This window comes from Micromys minutus, assembly GCF_963924665.1.
Source record: "Micromys minutus genome assembly, chromosome: 27".
In the NCBI taxonomy this organism is placed as follows: domain Eukaryota; kingdom Metazoa; phylum Chordata; class Mammalia; order Rodentia; family Muridae; genus Micromys; species Micromys minutus.
In genome coordinates, this window is record NC_137962.1 from 36,547,210 (window position 1) to 36,572,049 (window position 24,840).

General features: G+C 45.3%; 2 protein-coding genes and 1 pseudogene across 3 annotated transcripts; 2 read left to right on the forward strand and 1 right to left on the reverse strand.

Annotated features, from left to right (window-relative positions):
* Positions 1–291: 291 nt before the first annotated feature.
* On the reverse strand, positions 292–7,567 carry LOC308438051 (uncharacterized protein; the record flags this gene model as incomplete). Its single annotated transcript, XM_080939362.1, has 2 exons — positions 292–4,629; positions 7,358–7,567. 2 exons carry the CDS (start codon positions 7,565–7,567, stop codon positions 292–294), a joined length of 4,548 nt encoding a protein of 1,515 aa, XP_080795488.1.
* A 5,088-nt stretch (positions 7,568–12,655) lies between these two features.
* On the forward strand, positions 12,656–14,389 carry LOC308438379 (protein SET-like; annotated as a pseudogene). The gene is made up of 2 exons: positions 12,656–12,700; positions 13,429–14,389. The product of its transcript is annotated as a protein SET-like (transcript).
* Positions 14,390–19,687: 5,298 nt separating this feature from the next.
* Positions 19,688–23,818, forward strand: SNU13 (small nuclear ribonucleoprotein 13). The gene is made up of 3 exons (XM_080939850.1): positions 19,688–19,792; positions 22,413–22,533; positions 23,449–23,818. The coding sequence occupies exons 1-3, from the start codon at positions 19,790–19,792 to the stop codon at positions 23,709–23,711; spliced, it is 387 nt and encodes a 128-aa protein (XP_080795976.1). The 5' UTR covers positions 19,688–19,789; the 3' UTR covers positions 23,712–23,818.
* The last annotated feature ends 1,022 nt before the right edge of the window (positions 23,819–24,840 follow it).

Below are 24,840 nucleotides of genomic sequence, written 5' to 3' on the forward strand. Positions count from 1 at the left end.
CAGTATAATCTATCACGAGGAGCTGGGAGCCTGGGGGAAGGGGCTGAGAAGGTAAAGGTTGGGAGAAGATGGCACTGGGTTGCCCTACATCCTGCTAACCTTCACAACTACAGTGTAGAAGTGGTGTCTACACAGAGAACCCCAGATCCCAAAAGAGAACAGTCAGACAACTTACCAAAAGAATCTGCAGTCCTGAAGGATCCAAATAACCGATTTTATTAGAGGCTCTGAGACTAAGCAGGCCACTCTCAGGCCTTCTCCGACATGTCCTAAGGACTTTGAGCCTGTGGCCTACTTAAGGCCATACTGTCTGAGAAAATATCTCAAGTGCCTCATAAAGCCAAACTTTTGTGAGACGGTTGGGTTTTGTGGTGCCCCCTTTGAGTTCCCTGGTGCCTCATGTTCCTCGTAGCTCTCTATCTTAGGGGGAGCTACTCCTGTATGAGAACTCCTTGGTGGTTCAAGGTCCTTCTCCGAAGCAGGGGGGCATCTGCTGCTACCCTCCTCTGTATGTGGAGCCCCCACTTTGCAGGGTGGAGTAGGACGCCTCCGGGTGAGAGAGGGGGCTGAGTGCTGAGGCTTAGCCAGCTGTGTTGACCATGGCATCTTGTTCCAGATGCTCATGCCCAACCTGTCGGCAGCAGAGTGGACGCTCCCTCTGGAGCTGGAGGTATGTGCAGAACAGGCTCGGTTTCCGTCCTCTGCAGGTCCCTCGTTTCCACGTCTTCCACATGTGGGCTGTTGGCACTTGATAGTGAGGAGCTCAGAGGCTTCCCTTGGCAGGCATTCCTTTCTCTGGTGGCTGTAGCCTTCAGGACAGCATGAGGCCTCCGCTCTGCTGGAAGTCTTCTCTTCCACTTGGGAGACTCCAGGTCTAACCATTTTTCCGCTTCTGCTTTTCTCAATGGAAACCTCTGGGACTGTTCCCGGGTCACAGCAGCTCCTAGACTCCACTGCTGGCCTGGGATTCCGGGGAGCCGGGATCTTGGCCTTAGGGGTCTCTTCCTGGATCTGTGGTTCTCTTGCGCCGCCTGGTGGTCTTATTCTCCTAGGTTTCTTAGGCGGAATGGGGCGGCCCATTGGCTCTGATTCGGTTGGTCTACGCTTCTCTAGAGCCTGGACTTGGGTACAAAGTTTAGAGCCCTTTTCTTCAAGAACTGGACGGCTTGGAGACCTGGCTGGAGACCCAAGGCTTAACAGGGATGCCTGGGACTCATACTGTCGTTCCTGCAGCCTTTGGCGTTCCTGGTCTGTGCTTAATCCAGGCAGCCTCATTCCAGCCCGTGGCAGTGAGCAAGATTCTAAGAAGTGAAAAAGCAAGTAAGACTCCAGGATTCGTCGAGGGAGGCCCCACCTCAGATGTGCAATCCTCCTCTTCATGAGGGATTCCAGGAGCAGATGTTTGCTCTTCTTGAGGGCTGGCCCTTTGTGAAGGGTGGTGAGAGCAACTGGTACATGTGCTAGAGCTGGGGCAGTTTGGGAGACTTGGGGACATAGGAGAGAGGGAAAGACAGAGGGTGCCTGAGATTGTAGATAGCGGTGCTGACGGGTGCTGGAAGCCTTTCCTGGATGCATCCTTTTGTCCTTTTCTTGTCTTCTTTGAGATCCAGGTTCACTGACCTCATGTCTGTGCTTCCGAGCAGGAGCCGTGTCCTGGCTACTTAGATGTTCTTCAGAACAAGGAGCAGGGTCTACACCATTTCCAGCCATTGGTTGCTTGTGTCTGGGAGTTCCACATCCGGAAGTGTGAGAAGATGGCCGAGCCGAGCTGCACTTCTGGCTCGTGGGCCCGACTCTCTCAGAAGAGCCGTTTGGGGGACTGGGCCTGACAGCATCCTTCCTGCTGACCCAGCCCTTGTCTTCTCTCCTGGATGGATGAGACACTTTAGAATCCTCAACTCTGCATTTGCGCTGGACACTGACATCCTGGATTTCTGTGGCAGCGCCTCTACCCTTGCTGTGGATTCTTTGCCCCCGAGTCCGACTCTTTTCAGCATTTTCACACACAGACTGTCTCTGGTCCTCTCCCACAGAGGCTTGGGTCTCTGAGCCATCATCTTCTGCGAAACTCCTCTGGTTTCTCTTCCCTTGTCTTTGAATTTCTTCATCATTCCCGTCTCTAAAATTCTCCTGGTTCTTCCGCTCCACCCTGTAGGTCTTCCCGTCAACTTCACCTAACTGCCTCTGATCCTTTCTCCTGGGTCTCTGCCTCTTTCTACAATCCTCTCTTCCAGTCTCTCTCCAGTTTTTCTTCTCCAGTGCCCCATTTTCTGAAGCGTTCTCTCCTTTAGCCTGTTCCCAGATCCCGTTTCTTTCAGAACAGCCCCCTCCAGCTTCAGCCAGCTGTCCTTGGTCCTGGCTCTCGGGTCTCTGGGTCTTTACATCATCATCTCCAAGTTCTCTCCGGTTTCTCTTCTCTGGGGCCTGAGCTTCTGCTCCACCCTCCCTGCCTACCTCTTTCTGGTGCTTTAACTCTGATGAATGGGTGTTTGTGCTCAGATCCCCTAACCTGCTCTGGCTTTCTTCCACGGCTGCCTTGGTCTCTGTGCCTCCCTCCCCTCCGGCTCCTCTCACGATTCCCATCCCTTGTATTAAAACTTCTGTGCCACCCTCACCCTCGACCTCCTCAGCTGCCCTGCACCCTGATGGATGGGTCGTATCACCTTTCTTACTTGTTCGCTCCCCCCAGTTGTCTGCCTCAGGTGTCTGGTTATTTATACGATTGTTGCCTCTAACTTGTTTCTGATTCTTCCATTTCGGTGCATGAGTCACTTGATGGAATTCGTTTCCTAACTGACCCTGATTTTCTTTCCCAGGTTTCTGGGTCTGTGCTTCATCCGTGCCGTTAGCCCCTCTCAGGCCTCTCTTCCCTTGTGCCAGAGCATCCGTTCCGGGTTCCTCTTCAGTACTTTCCTCATCCTTGCTCCGTACTGTGTAAGTCTCCATCTCAGTTTCACTGGCTTGGGCCTGCTCCTTGGCCTTGGGTACCACTTCATTTGCTGTATCAGCGTCTCCACCTTCTCTTCGGTCACTTTTCAGTGACGGGATGTCTACCGTGCGTTCCCCTCCGACCTGACTCTGGTGTCCCCAGCATAGTGTCACGAGTCCTCTGTCTGCTGCCATCAGCACGAGCCTCTGGCTGCCCCACCATGGCGCCTGGATCACTACCCAGTCCTCTTCTCTTACCTCCCTGAGCTTCCTCATCCCCAATTCAACTTCCTGTCTTGACAGACTCTGGTTCTCTCCCTTAGATGCTTGAGTCTTCCTATCCTTCTCACTCTTGCTCTGCTCTCCACGCTCCCCAGCTGGAGTCTGGACCTCATCCTCGGTTCTAACGAACCCCTGCTTCTCCCAGCCCAGGGCCTGGGTCTCCTCATTGTCCTGTTGTTTGAATTCCCCCAGATTCTCCCTTCCGGGTGTCTGAATTTTCACACCATCCTCACTTCCCATCTGGTCCTTGTTCCTTCCTTTCTCTGCCTCAGTTTCTGTCCCAGGATTGCCTCCAAGCTGGTCTGGTGTCCTCCACGTTAGCATTTGGGAATTCTCGGCAGCCCTACTTTCAGTCCAACCTTGGGTTTCCAATCCTTGGGCGTTGACCTCTCCCTTCCCTCTGCCTTCTTCCTCCTTCTTCTTCCCCGGTGCTGGAGTCTCCTGGTCGCCCCATTCTGGTGTCTGAGTTGTTGTATCCACTGTTCGTCTGAACTGGTCTCGGTTCTCTCCCATATGAACCCTGGAAGAAAGTTTCTCCTCTCCAGGCTCCCTCTGGGTTTTCCTCCGCAGTTTCTCGGTTTGTTCTCTATCTGCAGTCCTCACCTGGTCTTGCCTCCCCCACCCCGGTACTGAGATCTCTCCGTTGTCGACTTCACTTCTTTCTTGCCTCTGGTTTCTGTGCCCCAGGCCTTTAACCTCTTCATTCTCCTCCACTCCGGAGTCTGTCAGGTGGGAGACTCCAGATGTTCCCATTTCCTGAGCATCCTCCCTTCTGCTCTCTCTCTTGTTTAGATACTGCAGAGTAATTTCACTATATTCCCTTCCTACTGGCTCTGTGTTACCCCAAGGGACAAAGGGACCTTGTGGGCTCCCCAAGCACTCCTTCATGGGCGTTTCCAATCGTTGGTTCAGAGGATCAGACCGAAACTCTCTGAGGCAGAAGTTTGGACTCTGAGCTGGAGGGAAGTTTGGAAGAGAGGCAGCTAAAGCTGTGGAGGTATACCTCAGGCTATCGGGCTCTCCTGGCAGCAGCTTCTGAGAAGGAGCCAACAGCTGCTCCATTCTTTGGCATATAGCCAGGGAAGGGTGGGCCTGGGTGGGGTACCAGGGTAACTGCCATGCTTCCCATGAATTGTCCTGAGGAAGAAGACAAGTGCTTGAAAAGGAAGAGGTCCAAAAGATGGGCTCAGTGGAGGTGTGGACAGCCCAAGGCAGGTCTTGACATGGGTTCCGTGGAGACAGCAGGTACTGGGTGCCCCACTGTTGTCTGACACTCCTCTGGTATCCCCATCTCTGCTTCTGTATCCACTGTTGGGTGTGAACGTCCAAGCCCCTGGGTTTTCCATGAGTAAAGAATTGGGGAATCGTCCCAGAGAAAGTGTTCCGGGTGGCAAACATTGTCCGTCTCTGTGGTAGCACCTGTGAAGTAAGCAGAGGTCTATGAGAAAAGCAGAGGACAGTTTATCCCCTACATTCCCCACAGATATGACCAAATGTCCCACCCTCCCTTAGCACAAGTGGAAGTGCCAATGCTAAAAAATGGGATCATGCCCACCCTCCAGGCAAACATTCATTAATTCCCTTCGGAAATCCTGGGGAGTTGCTGAGCCAGGAACTGTTCTGTGTGCTGGGTACCAATGTGAACAAGACAAAGTTCCTGCTGGGAGCTATGCTGTACACATAGAGAAGATAATAACCCAGTGTATGTCAATCGGGCTAAGGATGTAGCTTAGTTCATAGAGTGTTTGTCTAGCATGGAAACAATCCACTCCAATGACCTCTGCACTCAGTAGACAAAGAAGAATCAGAAATTCGGGCTGGAGAGATGGCTCAGTGGTTAAGAGCACTGACTGCTCTTCCAGAGGTCCTGAGTTCAATTCCCAGCAACCACATGGTGGCTCACAATCATCTGTAATGAGATCCGAAGTCCTCTTCTGATGTGTCTGAAGACAGCTACAGTGCACTCATATACATAAAATAAATAAATAAATCTTAAAAGAGACAGAAAGAAATTCAAGGTCATTTTTGGTTACATAGCAAGTTAGAAGTTGGTCTAGGCTATATGAAATCCTATCTTAAATAAAACAAAAATCCTTGTAAGTACCCCAAAAAGCATTTGAACAGAAATAAGTGCAAATGAAGAGCTGGAGTTAACTCCACTAGACAGAAGGGGCGAGAGTAAGAGGAGATGACGTGTCCGGAAATCTGACTGAAGTGAGGCCCAGGCCAGGTGACAGGAGAATAGGCTGAGGAGACGTCGAGTATGAAGAACCTAAGAACAGCACAACCGAGACTGTGTCCACGGAACAGCAAGGAAGCCCAGGTGAGAGCCTGGTGCCGGTCAGTGAGTAGCATGACAAGTAGCTTGTGAAGAAGCCCTGGGCTCTCCTCCCACCCTTAAAAAACAGGGAGGGGGGACAGGAAGGATCAAAATGGAGCCAGCAACAAGACAGTGGAAGACTGGGTCTGAGAGAAATACAGGTTAGATCCTACCAGGCCTTGGAACTGAGGCAGGAGTTTTGGTAGGGAGTGGACTCCCAGAAGCCACTACATAGTTTTATGTACCAGAGCAAATCTGTGCTTACAAGCACACTTTGACTTAAGCTCAGTGTAGAATGCTTGCCAGGTGATTTCACGAAGGTCTACTGACTTCACATAGGTCCCCGTGTATCTCTGAAACCAGCAGCCATGAGTGAACATCTTGGGGCTTTGGGGAATTTTTTTTTTTCATGGCTGGAATTTGAACCCAGAGTCACCTAGTACTTGGGTTTTGGTCTGTGTTTTTGAGGAGTGGTTCTTTTGGTTTTGGTTGGTTGGTGGGTGGGTGGATGGGTGGATGGGTGGATGGGTGGGTTGGTTGGTTGGTGTGGCCCTGTCGGGCAAGGCATGAGACAGTGCCTCATTCTGGTGCTTCTCCTGAGCAGAGCTCTGAATCCCAGGTGCTGGGATCACAGGCATAAGTCCCCATAGCCAGGTTTCTTTTTCCTTTTTAAACAGCATCTCTCTATACAACCCTGGCTTTCTTAGAATTCTTATATAGACTAAGCTGTCCTTAAACTCAGAGATCTGCCTGCCTCTGCCTCCTGTTGGAACTAAAGGGGTGTCCCCCACACTCAGCCTCATGTCCACTTTTCATGGCTGGTGTTTAAAGCCAAGGCCTCATACATATTAAACAAGCTTCTACTATTAAGCAACACTTCTAACTTGACGATCTGCTAGTTGGTTTTTAAACTTTCCTCTTATATCTTTTGAGACAGCATTATCTAGTCCTGGCTGGCTGGGAACTAGATATGTAGACCATGATGGCTTAAATTTGGGGCAATCTCCCTGCCTCTGCTTCCTGGATTACAAGCTTGAACCATTCTCATGCTTCTTTCTCTATACATAATGTGTGTGTGTGTGTGTGTGTGTGTGTGTGTGTGTGTGTGTGTGTGTACTTCTCCACAAGCTTGTGTGTACATATTACGGCATGGGTGTGGAGGTCAGAAGACAAATTGTGGGAATTTTTCTTTCTACTATGTGGGTTTGGGAAATGAAAGTCAGGCTTGGCAGCAAACAGCCTTAGTCACTGAGCTAGCTATCTTGCTAGCCCCTGATGGTGTTTCTTATTCTGGGTGCTACACACAGGTGTGCTTGGCTTGTATAAGTTCACTGATTTATACACTTGTAATGTGTGTGTGCACCTTATACTTTTGATAAAGATTTATTTATTTTATATATGTGACTACACTGTTGCTGTCTTTAGACACAGCAATAGAGTGCATTGGATCCCATGACAGATGGTTGTGAGCCACCATGTGGTTGCTGGGACTTGAACTCAGAACCTCTGGAAGAGCAGCCAGTGCTCTTAACCTCTGAGCCATCTCTGCAGCCCCTGTCTTATACTTTTTAAAAGGATCTGCTCAGGTGGTGTAGTCAAGTTCCCATCAGATATGAGATATGGCTTGCAAGTAGGGTTTCTAAGACTTTCAAGTGGGCTGAGTGAGAAAGAGATGTGTCTAGAGTGTGAGTCCTGGGTTCAAGGCATGGACAGTGCCAATACAGAGCAGTCCATGCTCTTTAGTTCACCTCTGATACACAAGACAGAGAACACGGTTTATGTAGCTAGTGTCTAATGATCATGACGCTGAGGAGGTGGCCCCTTTACCTTGGTGATATTCCTCTTCCTCATCCTGGAGAGCTGGTACCAATACTGTTGGATCTGCCAGATCAGAAAGAGGCAGAAGACAAGCAGATTGCCACAGCACCGGGGACCCTTGCAGCTTTGATCCTGTGACAGTAAGCTCCTCACTGGCTCCCATTCAGGGCCCCGGAATGGACCTACCACAGCACAGGCTCCCAGAAGTGGTAGCAACATGGCAAAACTTATGCCAGGTAGATGGTGTTTGGGGGAGTGGGGAGGGAAGACAGGTTGCTGTAGCTGGCTCAGTAACTTTGGGGTGGGATACTTACTTCATAATGCCTCTGTCACTAAGGCCACCGCACAAAGGAGTCTGCCTGCTAGCTCACAGGCCCTTGGTGAAGGAAACCTCTTCCAGGAGCTCCAAGCTGGTGTGTTATGCCTCCGTGTGGTCAAATGGCTAAATGGCAGGTTGGGTACAAATCAGGCCTGTGCAGCTTGCTCTGACCTTGGCCCAAACTTGCTCTCGGGACAGTGAGGGAGGTCTCTCATCCATGACTCAGGGCCATAAATCTCTGCCCAAGTAATGACTGATAAGGAGGTTAGGATGGTCTCTTGGCCCCTCAAGAAATTGAAGAACAGATAGAAGAAGGGTTTAAAGGAGTTCAGTGGTGATACTAGACACTAGATACTCCACTGATGGGTAGCTGGGTGCATTGGGACAGAAGGAATAACTTCTAATGTTCTATGTCATGACAGGACAACTATCATTGGCAATATTCACTACCACACAGCTGATTAAACAACAACAAAAAAAAATTTTTTTTGGAAACAGGGTATCTATGTACCCCTAGCTGGTCTGGAACTCACTATGTAAATCACAATGGCCTTAAACTCATAATAATCTGCCTCTGGAGTGTTGGAATAAAAGGCATGCACTGCTACTTCCCATCTGAATAAGGTCAGGCTCAGTCCGTCATGTCACGAGAGGTTCTGGAAGAACTGTATCTCCAAATCAATCTCTCTCCTCTCCCCTCCCCTACTTACACTCACTTTCCTGAGATTTCTGGGGGAAATTTTTTTTGGTAAGATAGATTTATTTATTTATTTATTTATTTATTTATTATTATATACACTGTAGCTGTCTTCAGACACACCAGAAGAGGGCATCTGATCCCATTACAGATGGTTGTGAGCCACCATGTGGTTCCTGGGAACTGAACTCAGGACCTTTGGAAGAGCAGCCAGTGCTCTTAACCGCTGAGCCATCTCTCCAGCCCTCTGGGGGCATTCTTAAACAGACCAGGCTGACTCAATAACACTGAGGTCCCGGTCTGTTTGTTGTCTTTTTTCTTTCTCTCTCTGGTTTAATTTTTGGTTTTTGGTTTTCCGAAACAGGGTTTCTCTGTGTAGCCCTGGATGTCCTGGAACTCACTCTGTAGACCAGGCTGCCCTCAAATGCATGAAGATCACCCACCTGCCTCTGCCTCTTGAGTGCTGGCCTTAAAGGTGTGTGCTGCAGCTGCAACCACCTGGTTTTTCATTTTAGTGCTGGAATTTCAGGCTGGAGCTACCAGGTTTTTGTTAAAGAAATTTTCATTTCTAGAGTTAAAGATTACAGTGAGCCCTTCTGCTCAGTTTTGAGGGCTTTTTATTTATTTATTTATTTATTTATTTATTTATTTATTTATTTATTTATTTTAAACAGAGACTGACGATCTTGAAGGAGTCCTGTCTAGACAACAATAAGGATGATGACGTCAGAACAGTTGAGAGAAAACGTTGTTTGGTTCTGAGAAAAGAGAACTCTGGAAGAGGAAGACGGAGTAAAACATGCTGGTCATCTCTGCAAACCTTTCTCCCTTTTTTTTTTTTTTAAGATTTATTTATTTTATGTATGTGACTCAGACACACCAGAAGAGGGCATCAGATGCCATTAAAGATGGCTGTGAGCCACCATGTGGTAACTTGGAATTGAACTCAGGACCTCTGGAAGAGCAGCCAAAGCTCATAACAGTTGAGCCATCTCTCCTGCCCCTTTCTGTCTTCTGGAATGATGAGATTAAGTATTCTGCCTGTCATAAACAATGGAGCGACGAAACTTACCCAATCATAGGGGGGAAAAATCCATGTTCTGGAAGCAAGTAATCCATAGCAACCCTAATTTTTTCCCAACGGTTCCCAAAGTTTATAAAAGAAATCGAAATCTTATAGCAAACCCTTCCTAATACCATTGCTTTCATGTAGCACTGGTTAGCCTAGAACTTACTTTGTAGACCAGGCTGGCCCCAAACAGAGATCCACCTGCCTCTGTCTCTCAAGTACTGGCATTAAAGGCATGGGCCATGGTTCGCTTTGGATTTTGTCCTTTCTTGTTGGAACAAGCAGCATTAGAGGTGTGTTCTTAGTGCTCTTTGGCTAGAGAACACTGTTCTGTTCTCGAACTAGCTCCCCGTGGGTTAGCTCTACCAGGCTTTCTGTGTGTGTATGTGTCTGTCTATCTGTCTGTCTGTGTGTGTGTGTGTGTGTGTGTGTGTGTTTTAAGTTGATGTTACCAAAGAACCCTAGTGAAACAAGCTTCTCCTTGAGGCCAGCCATGGTCCCAGAAGTCGGGAATTTTAAGGACCAGGGTGGCTCTTCAGACTCAGCCTCCTTCCAACTGGGTTTATGAGATACCGCATCATTCATTACAGAAAATAGTATAAATTTCCATGATCATACACTAATAATTGTGTTTCTTATTAGCTCCTTATTACTTCATATCATCTTGCTTGTACTAACTACTGAAGAACTCACAGGTACAACAGATGACGCCCAAGAAGTTGAGACAATCGGAACTATTCTACCAACTCTAATTCTCAATCTAACCACCCTTCCTTCCCTGCGAATCCTTTATATAATAGATGAGATTAAAAACCCTGAACTGGGATTGGAGAGATGGCTCTGTGGTTAAGAGCACTGGCTGCTCTTCCAGAGATCCTGAGTTCAATTCCCAGCAAATACATGGTGGCTCAGAAGCATCTGTAATGGGATCTGATGCCGTCTTCTGGTGTGTACTCATATACATAAAAGAAATAAAATAAAAAAAAAAACCTGAACTAACAGTAAAAACTATAAAACATCAAAATGGTATTCAAACTACGAATATACTATATTTCAATTCATGCATAATCCCAATAAATGACACAACCAAGTGGACTTCGCTTATTAGCAGTGGATAATTGAGTTGTATTACCAAGTGTCTTAGTTAGGATTTTATTGCTGTGAACAGACACCATGACCAAGGCAAGACTTATAAATGACAACATTTAATTGAGACTGGCTTACAGGTTCAGAGGTTCAGTCCATTATCATCAAGGCAGGAACATGGCAGCATCCAGGCAGGCATGGTGCAAGAGGAGCTAAGAATTCTACACTTCATCCAAAGGAAGCTAGGAACAGACTGAGCATCCTCAGGCAGCTAGGAGGAATGTCTCCAAGCCCACCTTGAGAGTGACACACTTCTTCCAACAAGGCCACACCTTCTAATAGTGCCACTCCCTGGGCCAAGCATTTGCAAACCATCACACCAAGATACAAGATATTCATCTCATCCGAAGATGTACTTCACTCATGAGCTGTTCCCTCACTAGGACTTAAAAGTGACACAATCCCAGGAGGCCTAAACCAAGCCACAGTAACATCAAATTTCCTAAGTGTATTCTATGAACATTGCTCAGAAATCTACAGATCTAATCACAGCTTCAAACCACTTGTGTTTGAATCGAACCTCTAAAACATTTTGAAAAATTGCTCTATTTCAATAATCTAAACTCACTTCAAAGCTTAGAGCATTAACCTTTTGGGTTAAAGATAGAGAGTAATAATCTCTGCAGCAAAATGCCACCACTGGATGCTTTCACATGATTTATTACCACCCTATCCTCAACAATTACATCATTACTTTATTCCAATTGAGATTCTCCGTACAAGTTTTCTTTATATCCCCTTTCCAAAACCTGAAAATTGTTGAAAAACTAAAAATCCTTGAGAATTAGAATGAACAAAGATCTCTTTCATTGCCCTTACGATAATAGGATTTTTATTTCCTTCCTCGAAATGTTTAATTAATAACTGTTTATACTCATCTCACCAATGACTAATTCAACTTACCATAAAATAAATAACATTGATTCATACCTCAAAAAGACAAATGTGATATCTAAGAATAATCTCCCTTATTGTATGTATTCTGTCAACAGACCTGCTGCCCCCCTCACACACCCTGCTCACACACACCCCTCACACACACACCCTCACACACACACACCCCTCACACATATACCCCCTCACAAACACACCCCTCACACACCCCCTCCTCACACACCCATACCTTCTATTCAGTGTTCTATAATCTAGGCATAGCACCCCATTATGAGCTGGAACTATGATTTTCTTAGGATTCTACCACAAACTAAAAAGCTCTTTAACCCGATTCCTCCCCCAAGGAATTCTGTCTCATTAATCCCTTTGCTTGTTATCATGGGAACCATTGGCCTATTTATTCAGCCAATAGCACTAGCAGTTCCTGTCTTAGTTGGCATTCCTGCAGGACACCTATTAATACACCTAACCAGTGGTGCCAACTTAGTATGTATTAATTAATTAATTAATTAATTAATAAGCATCAGCCCACCAACTGCTACAATTACATTCATTATTCTTGTACTGCTTACCATTCTAGAACTCACCTACACATTTACTGTCTTAGCCTCTGATGCCTGATAACACATAATGACCCACCAAACACTCAGCATATCACATAGTCAACCCAAATCAATGACCACTAAACAGGAGCCTTTTCAGCTCTTCCAACCTCCGGCCTAGTAATATGATTTCACTCTAACACTACTCACTTCTCTTCACAGGCTCCTTAGTATATGTTCTAACCATATACCAGTGATGATGAGATGTTATTCATGAAGGGACATAGCAAGGCCTCTCCATCCCCATTGTATAAAAGGGACATACCTTCCTCATAGCCATATAGAAGGGTAACAGAACCATTTAAATCTTATATGGTGGGCTTTTAGCCATGGGGTTATTAGCAAATGTTCTTATATGAAACCTTATTTATTACAGTCATTCTAGGACTCATTTTTTTTTTTTACCATATTTAGAGCCTCAGAATATTTCCAAAACATCATTCTCTATTTCAGACAGAATGTATAGGTTCTTCATAGCAACAGGATTCCACAGCCTGTGTGTGATCGTTGTATGCCTTCTTCAACAGCTACGCTTTCCTTTCACGTTGAAACACCACTTCTGTTTTGGAGCAGCGGCACAATGCTACCTTGTAGATACAGCCTCATGCCAGGGCCCAGCCTCAGCGTGAGGAGGGTCCTGAGAAAGGCAGAAATGGGAACAGCTCTGATCTAACAATGACTCAGAGTCAGTAGTGAATGCAAGTTCCGGTTCAAGTGCTCTCTTTTTGCCCAAGGATTCTCCTCCTCCTTCCTCCTCCTTTCTTCCCTTTCATTCTTTTTCCTTCTTGAAACCAGCGAACCGAACCCAGTCTTTTACTTACTAAAGTTACATCCTCAAGGCTTTGATCATCATTAATAATCATTTTAGGAATCCTTAGGTTTACATGAATTCTGTAAGTCCCGGATCATTAGTTCCAACCCCTGCTTCCTTAAAACAAAAACTAAACACTACGAAAAAGCTCATTTCTTTATAGTTTTTACACGGCTTGTTCTTCATGGCTAGCTGGGCACAGATCTTGTGGTTTCCTGGTACAGCAGACAGAAGTCTTTAGTAACTATTTTCATATAAAAACAGAAAGATGACAAAATACTAGGGTTAAAATGATTACTTCCAAATTTTTAAATTTTAAAGAGCAGCTTAGCTCTCTTTAATATCTCTCCAGGCATTGTCAACTCCACTCCTTCAAGTAAGTATGAAAATGAAGTACTAATTTCTCATATACATTATCTTATAATTCTCTAATCTTTGTTTCTTCTCTTAGCAATTCCATGGCCTCGTATACTCTCCTTATAACATTATTTGTAGTTCCTGTGACTTTCTTCCTGCTGTGAAAGTCGTGGCTCTGGCCTCAGTCTCCCGGCCACATCCCTAACGCCAAGGCCCCGAAGCCGCAGTCTGCGATCCTGCCTCAGTCCAAGAAACCCAGACCCGCTGCTGCCCCGAAGCTAGAGGACGAGTCGGCCTCTCCAGGCCTGCGGAAGGGAGAAAAAGAACAGCAAGAAGCAATTGAACATATTGATGAAGTGCAAAATGAAAGAGACAGACTTAATGAACAAGCCAGTGAGGAAAATTTGAAAGCAGAACAAAAATATAATAAACTCCGCCAACCGTTTTTTCAAAAGAGGTCAGAATTGATTGCCAAAATCCCAAATTTTTGGGTAACAATATTTGTCAACCATCCACAAGCGTATTTGACCAGAGTCGAAGTGACAGAATTTGAAGACATTAAATCAGGTTACAGAATAGATTTTTATTTTGATGAAAATCCTTACTTTGAAAATAAAGTTCTTTCCAAAGAATTTTATCTGAATGAGAGTGGTGACCCAACTTCAAAGTCCACCGAGATCAAATGGAAATGTGGAAAGGATTTGACAGAATGCTCAAGTCAAACGCAGAATAAAGCCGGCAGGAGGAGGCAGCTCGAGGAGCCAGAGCTTCTTCACCTGCTTCAACAACCACTCTGATGCAGGGGCTGACAAGTTAGGGGAGGTCATCAAAGATGACATTTAGCCAAATCTCTTGCAGTACTATTTGGTTCCGGATATGGATGATAAAGAAGGAGGGGCAGAGGATGATGATGATGACGATGAAGAGGAAGAGGAAGAAGGGTTGGAAGATATCCATGAAGAAGGAAATGAGGATGAAGGTGAAGAAGATGATGATGAGGATGAAGGGGAGGAAGGAGAGGAGGATGAAGGTGAAGAAGATGATGATGAGGATGAAGGGGAGGAAGGAGAGGAGGATGAAGGTGAAGAAGATGATGATGAGGATGAAGGGGAGGAAGGAGAGGAGGATGAAGGCGAGGATGACTAGCACAGAAGACTGATGGATCCAACCTTCTTTTTTATTTTCTTTTTATTTTTTAAATTTCTCCAGTCCCCGGGAGCAAGCTGCAGTCCTTTCCTCCCTGTCCCCCTGTGCTCAGTCGCCCTGTCGTGAGCTCTCAACATCATGGTTCTCGACTAATTTGGGGGAAAATATCTTGAGCAAAATACAACAGGAAAAGAATCTCCATGTTTCTGTTCTAAATTCATTTTTATCCTTTCTTGTCTCAAACTGTGGATTCAACACCTCCACCGTGCTCTGGGAAAAAAAAGAAAAGCCCTCCAGTTCTCTTGGCTCTGCAGGAGGCTGGAGGGTGCTAGGCCCCTGTGATGTAGTGCATAGAATTCTAGCTTCTTTCTTTTCTATGTATATTGGGCTCAGAGATTACACTGTGTCTCTATGTGAATACAGACAGCATTTACCAACATAGATCTGTCTACTTTCTCTTGTTTAATAAAAAGAAAAAGGGGGGGTATAGACAGTGAGGAAGGGTGGGTTTGAGGTGTGGGGGGGGGTAGGTGGGCATTTGACAACATGGCTTCTCCTTTGGCATGGTCAATTGTGATGTTTAACAGACATCCTTGCAGTAAGGTGTCACTTACAATAAAATTCTCTCCTGATGACCTGAGCCTTGCCACTTAGTGGGAGAATCAGCAGAACCTGGAGGGTTTTATTTGGAGTTGGCATTCTCTGTTGTAACTTTTATCTTTTTTTTTTTCTTTTGTCCTTTTTTTTTTTTTTTTTTTTTTTTTTTGTTTTCACTGGAAGGAAAAAGATGCTCATTTTAAATGTTGAAGTGTACAAGTTGCTTTGTTACAATAAAATCAATGTGTGTACAAAAAATAATAATAACATAATTTGTTTCCAAATCATATACAAGTCTTTCTCTTATAAAATAAATCTATCATTTGCTGTATTTTAAAGATTCCCTTTTTCCCCTATCCATGCCTTTTCTCCTTGAGACCATGATAACTCTCTACCCTTTATGTCCCCAAGTTTACCCTGGCTAATTAAAGCAGCACTCACTGGACCAGAAGGCACATGTATCCCCTCATAATTTCAAATTCAAGGCCAAATCTGACAATCAACCATCTTTCCAAAGGACCATGTAGGCTTTTTTGGCTTCTGTGGTTATGACGTCTAGATCCTTTCCCATGGCCCTAAAGGCCAAGCGGAAGGTCTGTTCCTCGACCTCTACAGCCTCATGACCACCTCCATTCCTAATTCCTGAGAACCACATCTGTTTCATTGATTATGGCATGTTAGCTCTGAGTAATGGGGGAAGGATATTCCCCAGAAAGAGAGATAGAACGTAAAATAGAAAAGGCAGGAGATCAGTTCTAGGCCAACAGTGGTCATCAGCACGTGTGGAGACTGTGGGGCTCAATGGCCTGGTGATGCTCCAAGGGTAGAACCTATGTCACACCTCCCCTTACACAGCCATGCTGAACCCAGCAGTCTGGCTTTTCCTATATGTATCTGTCTATTGATGAGAATTATACTTTCTTAGTATAACGAATGTAACTGACTTCCAATTGGTGAATTCCGGTAAGCCCCAGGAAAAAATAATCAACCCACTTATTATCGTTGCTATTAACATTTTTCTATGTACACTTCTCATCTCAATTTCATCATGACTTCCCCAAATCAATCGACACACAGAAAAAGCAAACCCCCATGAAAGAGGCTTGATCCAGGAAGCTCAACCTGCCCCAGGCTTCCTACACCCCATCTTGGCTCCCAGCCCTGCTGCCATTCACACAGGTCACAGGAAACCGAGGAGGCGTTAGATGCTCACTGGGTGGCATAGTTCAATGAGCCAGACTTGATACCTGGGAATGTCATAAAGAGATGAATATACTTGTTGGCTATGATCGGGCTCCTGAGCCCAAGATCATTGATACTGCCCAAGCTCAAACTTGTGAATAAAGGCCTTGCTGTGATTTATATCTGATTGGCTCCTGTCTGTTTTTTGGGGTTCACTAACACCTCCCTGGCACTATGCTGGTACTACAGGAGCAGGGCGATATCCAGGCAGGCATAAGGGACAAGCTGAAAGCTCTACATCTTGATCTAAAGGTATGAGGAGAACACTGCTGTCTTCCAGACAGCTAGGAGTGTCTCAAAGCCCACCCCAAAGTGACACATGAAGTGGAAATGTAAGGGTTCTTTGGAAAGCCAGTTGTGTTGGATGGTGCTGGGGCAAACACTAGATGGGAGTGTTTTCCTGAAGTAGATGTGTGAAGAACGTTTCACTGAAGCAGACACGGGTGAAAGGATGTTTCGCTAAAGCAAGTACCTAAGGGGGCACATGATGAAGGGTTCTTTGCTAATGACACACGTGTATTGGTCCGCCTTACATGAGTTGTTGAGCTCTGTTTTTCATGGCTCCATAGAGAGAAAAACACCAAAAAACTTCTATAAGCCAACCCCAATTAAATGTCCTTTATGAGTTGCCTTGGTCATAGTGTCTGTCAGAGCAGTAAAAGCCTAACTAAGACAGGCTAAACAGAATAAATCACTTTGTATTATATTTCTATAATTAAAAAACCCAGACAGGCTTCTTTGGAAAAGAGTTTATTTTGGCTCACAGTGCTGGCCTTCTTGTTGACAGAGTGTCAAGGTGGCACAGAGCACCAGACAGCAAGAGACAGTGAAAGTACACTTGTATAAATGTCTTCTCATTTTGTACATCCATGAGAATGTGCCCATAATGGTTTGTGCTCATAATCCCAGGGCCAAGAAAAAAATTACTGTAAATCTGAGGCCAGGCTGGGCTACATAGTGCGTTCCAGGCCAGTATTTTCTAGAGTGAGATCCTGTCTCAAAAACAAGAAAAACAAAAACACAAAAACCTAGGGCACGGAGAGATGGCTCAGCATTTAAGAGTACTTGCTGCTCTTAACCAGGATGGGTTCAGTCCCCAACATCACGTACCACCACGTACCTTTAATCCCAGCACTCAGGAGGCAAAGGCAGCCTGGTCTACACAGGACTTCCAGGCATCTAGTGAGTTCCAAGCCAGCCAAGACTACATAGTGAGACTCTCTATCTCAAACAAACAACAAAATCAAAATGAATAAATTAAACCCAACCCAACCTCAGGAGCCAATCATTAAGGCTCTACGCTGATCTAATATTTTGATCTCAATCACATCCCAAAGACCCCCACCTTTGAACCACAAAATCAGATTATAACCTACCCTCTTAGTCATATCTTTTGTTGTTTTTCTGAGGCAAGTTCTCCTGTAGCCCAGGCTGGCCTTAAATTCATTTGGTAATGAGGATGACCTTGAACTTCTGAACCTCCTGCTTCCACCTCCTGAGTGCTGGGATTACAGGTGTAACATGCTGCTCTTGATACTATCAACACAATTTTAGGAATCAAATTTCTGTATGAATTCAGGAATATAAGACACATTCAAAACCACAGCACGTTCCTAACAAGGCGGTGACTGACAGAAATGGTGAATAAATTGGCATGTCCTCAGTAAAGCAATAGGAAGGAAAAACTAGAACCTGAGGGTAGGGGGCAGAATGCTGGTGGATGAGAAACCAGGAAATCATGACAAGCATGTAGGACACCATTCTAAAATAAACTGGTTTCCAGAATATGTCAGCAGGTAGGCCTCAAACTCACAGAGATCAGCTTGCCTCTGCCTCCCAAGTGCTGGGATTAAAGGCATGGGCCACCACTGCCTCACTAGGTGTTCACTCTTTAGAAAATAAAGTTAAAAACTGTCTCTTATGTATGCGTGTTTGCCTGCATGCAAGTCTGTGCATCACAGTGCCCATGGATGCTAGAAGAGGAAGCCAGATTTCTCAGGAACTAGAGTTACAACAGTTGTTAGTTGCCATGTGGATGTTGGGAATTAAACCCATATTCTATAGAAGAGCAGCCAGTGTGTTAAACCAGGGAGCCATCTCTCCAGCCTCTAGAAGTGTTCCCTCCTGTAGGCAGTTTGAATCCCTGTGGTTGCCTGACTGCCTTTGGCCGCTGCTCAGGTAATGATATCTGGGAAAATAACCCAAGTCAATAGCTAAAAATCTCAAGGCTTAAAAATCTCAAGGTTTTAGCTTTGCCACTGTTTGATTCTTGACAGTGGGCAAGCTTCCTCCCTTCTCTAGACTTTGTTCTCTGGCTGTAAAAATGAGGAACTATTTAGTAAGGCTCTTAAAGATCCTCCCAGTTCTCAGCTTCTACATCTGTGGCACAGTGAGTTAGGACTGGCTGTAATGGTGAGGTCTGGGCTAGGTCCAAATGGCTGCACGGTGTGTTTGGCATCATCTTTGGAAAAGACAGAGAAGCCATGAAGATCAAAGAAGACCTGGTGGTAGGAAGTGCTAGACCTAAGTTTATCCTTTTATAACAAAGTTTTGATGCATCACTAAGGAACGGGCAAGATGCTGAGAAGGTAGCAGGGGTCATATATAATTCCTCCAAACACAACCTCCTGTCAGTCACTAACTCCCCCTATTCCAGTGGTTCTTAACCTACTCATTGTTGCAGCTCTTTAATACAATTCCTCATGTTGTGGTGACCTCAACCATAGAATTATTTTCATTGCTACTTCATAACTGTAATTTGCTACTGTTAGGAATCATGTCTTCCGATGGTCTCAGGCAACCTCTTGTGAAAGATCTTTTGACACACACTCCCCAAGTGAATCATGATCTAGAGGTTGAGAACCACTGCCCTACTCCAGCCAATTGTGGGAATCACCTAAGTGGATTCCAACTCCACACCCCACCAGAAACATTGATGAGGGATCTCTCGAGATGAAGGAATTTTTTACTTGCAGTTTGTCTTAACATTGTGTCATTGGGTGAGTTTTGGGGTTTTTTTTTTTAAGGGTTTTTTTTTTTGTTGTTGTTGTTGTTGTTTTTGTTTTTTGTTTGTTTGTTTGGATTTTTGAGACAGAAGATAACGTCTTATATAACCCCAAAGCTGGCCTGGAACTCGCTATGTAACCGAAGCGGACATTTCTCCTGAACTGATTCTCCTGCCTCCAAGTGCAAGGAATGACAGGTAGGTTAACACCCCAGGCCTGAGAGGATGGTTTTGAAAAGAGTACATGATGTGCTCAAAAAAAAAAAAAATCCCTGGTTATGAAATGGCGATCCTTATAACCCGTTGTACTAATGTGCCACTTCCCGAGCGGTTAATTCACAATTTTGGCCGATCCTAACTAGGATGCTAATTAAACCAGTAAAAGACATTTCCCTCATCCAAAGATGGGGCGGGGCGACGTCATTGCGCGCTCGACGTGACATCACTTCCGCTTCCTGCCGCTCCTGAAGTGGTTTCCGCTCCTTCTTCTGCGAGGCGTTTCAATCTGTCTGAGGTGAGCTGTAATCGAGTCTCGGCGAGGCCGGCGCACCGCAGCCATGGTGAGTAAGCGTGTCCGGGCCGCGAGCGCAGGGAGCGCGGGACGCAGGCCCCGATCGCTCTGTCTTGTGGGAGGCGTAGCGTGTGCGACATGTCGCCCGTCCCGCGATGGCCGACCTCCGGGCCCCGGGTTAGAACTCGGGCGACCGCGGGGTCGTTCCTGGGGCGGCAGAGTCGAGAACCCAGGCACCCGGAGGGCCGGGATCGCGGTGGCAGGCTCGGCTTTGGAGCAGTGGGCGTGGCTAGAGGAGCGGCGTGGCGCAGCTTGGGAAAATGACCGCCCCACGTGGGATGGTGGAAGTGTATGGAAAACCTGTTCTTTTCCCCTTTCTTTTTAAACACTTGAAGATGAGGTGAAATCACGTTGATGCGAGTCAGCTGCTACCCACCTCTTTCCCACTCCCGGGGTTGAGGAAGAGGATCTCCGTGGGGTCTGCATCCAGTGTCCTGTCGAGAACTAATGTGGCTTAGGAAACTCAGGGGCACTTTTTGGGTTTTGTTTTGTTTTTAGGGACTCTGTGTGTAGCCCTCATTGGCCTGGAACTCTGTAGGCCAAGCTAGACTTGAACTCTCAAAGTTCTGTCTGCCTCCCGAGTGCCGGGATTAAAGGCGCGTACCATCACGCCCTTGCGATTAGGGATTTGTTTTTCTCTTCTTTTTCTTTTCTTTTCTTTTTTCCTTTTTTTTTTTTTTTTTTTTTTTTTTTGTAATTTCGGGGTCAGATGGAACGTGAAGGGAGCTCAGGAAAGGCGCCTACAGTGAGACCGACGCTTCAGAAATCGGAGGTCCTGTTAGCACCACGTGGGATGATAACGCTTGAGCGTCTCCACTTTGTAATGGTGTAGAGGGTTCCGGGTGGTTGTTCCTGTTGTAACTAGTTTGGCTGAGCCCTTTCAGGCCCGGTGAGATTTCATTCTGCACTGTGGTGGTCTGCTTTGATTGTTTTCGTGCCCTCGAGGTTTAGTAACTGGCCCAGTTTAGAATTTGAGAGAGTTTCTAAGCCGGTGTTGAACTAGTGAAAAGTTTTGAAGTCCGGTGCTCTTGGTGAACTCTGCAGCGGTTTGTGTAAGGCCGAGAAATGGGGACATCGATTTGCTTGTAGTTCTGGCTTTGGACCTGGGATCGCCCCGCCTCGGCCTCCAGAATGCTGGGCTTCCTGGTGTGTGCCGCTCCACCAAGGCTGGGCAGTGGTTCTTGGAGCCTGGGATTAGACCAGGAGGCTGCTGCCATAGCAAATGACTGTCTGCAGTAATGTTTCTCCAATACACAAAACCGGAAAGGGTAGTATAATAAATAGCAGCAGCGTTAATAAGCTGTTTTGCCAGAACTGTAAGGCCCATAGTGTTACTGGCCTTTTATGTAAACATGCTCTTGTTGACAGTCATTTTTAGGTTATGTGTGGCTATATTTGCCAGATCAAAATTTTGTGTGTTTGACTGTCGAGTAGACAAGGAGACCAAATTGATCAAGCTAGGGGATTTAAGTTGGCTGGCCTGCGGGGGGGGGGGGGGTCTTTTCTAGCATGATCAAGGACTTGAATTCAATTTCTGACACCACAGAAAAAAATTTACAAGATTTAGTGTGTTGAATTAATTGCCATAGCATTTGAGACTTTAGAGGTAAAGCAGTTCAGATTACTTGAAAGTAAGCATTTGACGGAGATGGAACCCAGAGCCGGCCCAGGCAACCTAGCAGAATTCTTTTAGGGGGAAACGAATAGAGAAGTAAATAAGTTCAAACCAGTAGAGGGGGAAATTGTGAAAACCAGTAATAAATCCACAGAAAGAAACCAAACAGATGAGACTAGAAGACGAAGTAAAGATTTAAGCCAGTGTGTTACTACATGAATAAAAATACATGGTTTAAATGTTCCACTTCTTCATGCCATAAAGTGCTTTTGTTTCCAATATAATTAAATAGTTATTGATGTTTTGAGCCAGGTTCCCTTTGTCCCTAGCTGGCCTCCAGCTACATAGATCCTCCTCCCCAGTGCTAGGACTACACTGGTGTACCATCGCACCCCACCAGTGGTTTCTGTTTGTCTCTACAGTTGTATGATACCATTTCATTCATTTTTAAAAGATTCTGTCAGCTTCTGAAACAAATCCCAAACTCAGTAGTTAGTAATAATAAATAAGAAAACTTAATGAGATGTGTGTCCCTTTCCTTAGAAGTTGATCTCTCCAAGTCTAAACAAAGCATACTTTAAACAATTATTATAAATGATTATATGTATTCACACAGATAGAATAAATTTGAATAACTTGAATGGAATGTGATACTCTGAATGGTTAGTCTCTTGTGCCGAATCTTGACCTGGTGAGTTTTTGGTGGTAGATGTGGTTGTCTCCATGAGCTTGTTAATTATCAGTTTGCTAAAATAAAACTAGATAGAAGAGGGCATTGAAGAATGGTCTGCTTATGTTAATATACACTTTCTGTCTGTACTTAAGTTTCTTTGTTGCATTGCTAGGGTGTGATGATTGGGTGAAATTGGGTCTCATCTATCCCTAACTGTAATGTTTGAGTGCATGTGTGACCAAATTGCCAGTTGTTTATAAATATTTTATAATTTATCTGAAACAGCTTTTGGTCCAATTTGACTCCTGTGTTTCCCTATAGACAGAGGCTGATGTGAATCCAAAGGCCTATCCCCTCGCAGATGCCCACCTCACCAAGAAGCTGCTGGACCTTGTTCAACAGTCATGCAACTACAAGCAGCTTCGGAAAGGGGCCAATGAAGGTAAGACAACCACAGAATGATGCTGGGGTGCTGAAAGTTCCTGTTTTTAGAGGGTCTCCTGACTAGATTGGAAAGAGGGGCTGGATTTGGGGTTACTTTATTTTCTCCTTCACTTTCTTTTGCCTTAGTTTGTGGAGACAGGTCTTCTTGTATTCCCAGGGTAGCCTCACACTCCCCAACCAAGCACTCCTTCTGCCTCAACCTAAGTGGTTGGGTGCATCCTGGAAATTTTTTACTACCAATGAAAGACGCATTTGGCATTAAGTTGTGCCGCTCTTCAGAACCATCAAAAAGAAGGCATTTTAGTGCTTTTCAGTCTCTAGCCTTGTGGGATTCATTAATCTCAGTGGTTCTCAGATACTTCTCCCTGGTGTGTATATGTAGAAAGAGGATGAATTGCAGGGTGGGAGCAGGCTGTTTTCTGTTTTCTTGTTTGTTTGTCTGGGAAAGCCTTGTGAACCCAAGCTGGCCTCACAAACTTAGCAAGTAGCCTGATCTTATGTCTACAGTGCTGGAATTAAAGATGTGTGCGGTCCTGCTTGGCTATGGTTTTGAATGAATAATTTTTCAGTGAAGTGGTGATGTATGCCAGAGACAATAAAGAAAAGCAAATTGTTTTCTGTAGAAGAGCTGTTTTGGTTTTGAAGATATTGAAATACTATATTCACCATTTTGAGCTTATAGGGGAACAATAAAAGTGAAAATCATTTATCTTTGTTGTTGGCAAAAGGCAAAGTGGCTTTGTTTTGTTGTGTCCTCCATTGTCATTCACATTACAGTGAGGAAGGTGTGGGTGTGTGTCTGGTAGTCAGTGCAGTCAAGGAGAATGGGGTGCATCTGTTAGGTTTTCCTTGCTTTGTTGTGTCTGCTCTCACCAAACCTCATGTCATCTGCTGGTTCATGTTATCTCCACAGCCACCAAAACCCTCAACAGAGGCATCTCTGAATTCATTGTGATGGCAGCAGACGCTGAGCCCTTGGAGATCATCCTGCACCTCCCTCTGCTGTGTGAAGACAAGAATGTGCCCTATGTATTTGTGCGCTCCAAGCAGGCTTTAGGACGGGCTTGTGGAGTCTCCAGGCCGGTCATCGCCTGTTCTGTTACCATCAAAGAAGGCTCTCAACTGAAGCAGCAGATCCAGTCCATTCAGCAGTCTATTGAAAGGCTCCTGGTGTAGGCTGTGACCTCTACCCTTAACTGCCTACTCCTACCCTGTTTGTGTATCATATTGTCTGTTAGCATGTACTATTTCAGCCAGTTTCTATTATATTGTATTACACCTGGTTTTTGTATTTTTATTTTATTTTTGTCTTAACAGGGTTTTTTACCATCTCCTTGTCCTCTTCTACCATTTTTTAGCCTTTAAAAAAAAATGATAGCTAAGGCAGGTGAAAGGTAGAATGTCACCATTAACAGTGGAAAGAACCAGGAGAAACTTAAGCCCGGGACAGTCTGTACTTTCATCTGCAGACTTCTTCCACTGCGCAGAGTAGGATGACAGTGACATTGGTCCCTTGTGCCTTTGGTGTAAGGTCTCCATGTTATCACCACTGAGGAACTTTGGGTAGCAGTAGTCCTCCACCCCCCACTATCATTTGAAGAAATTTGATGCTAGGCCTATGTCTGGGTGCCATTTATTAATGTCCTGTGTGTTTCTGTTGCGTGTATCATGTTCTGTATCCGAGGCAGTAATAGCTCAAAGGGATCCTGGGGAAGTCATGGCTGGCTGGAACTTACAGCAGAGACAATGTTAACATCCTCTCCGTGATGAATGGGGATTTCTTGTGGAGCAGTTCTGACACCTGTGTCGGGAGCCTTTATCCTGTTCCTCCCACAACATGTGTCAGCTGTATTCTCCCTCACGTGAAGAAAGTGGAACATGTTCATTGTTGAGCATCCTAATAAATATATGTTCATATTTCGTTTTCAGTGAAATGTGGCAGCTATGCCTGATTTTCAGTTTTATCAGCTAATATTTTAAATAAAATGTTTAGGATTCCTAGGTAACATGGGGATGGGAGAAAACCATGTTTTAGGTATATAAACCAGGTTGGCCTGAACTCTCAAGAGATACCCTGCCTCTCTCCAAGAATGTAAACATATTGTGTTTTGATGTGTTGGAGTTGGGGATCGAGCCCAGGGCTCCAGAAGTGCTCTCTTACTGTTCCCACCCAGCCCAACTGTTCTGCTTCACTTGGCACCCCTGGACATGCTAAGGAGCAAGTGCTACCCATCACTTAACTTTTCACTAAGAGACTTTGTAACACTGTCACCTGTAAGCGACTTGGTAGTTTAAAATTCACTTG

Bases quoted from the DNA above. Each gene is read 5' to 3' on its own strand.
- SNU13 (XM_080939850.1), top strand. The intron at 22,534-23,448 runs GTAAGACAACCA...TTATCTCCACAG, and splicing joins TCGGAAAGGGGCCAATGAAG to CCACCAAAACCCTCAACAGA.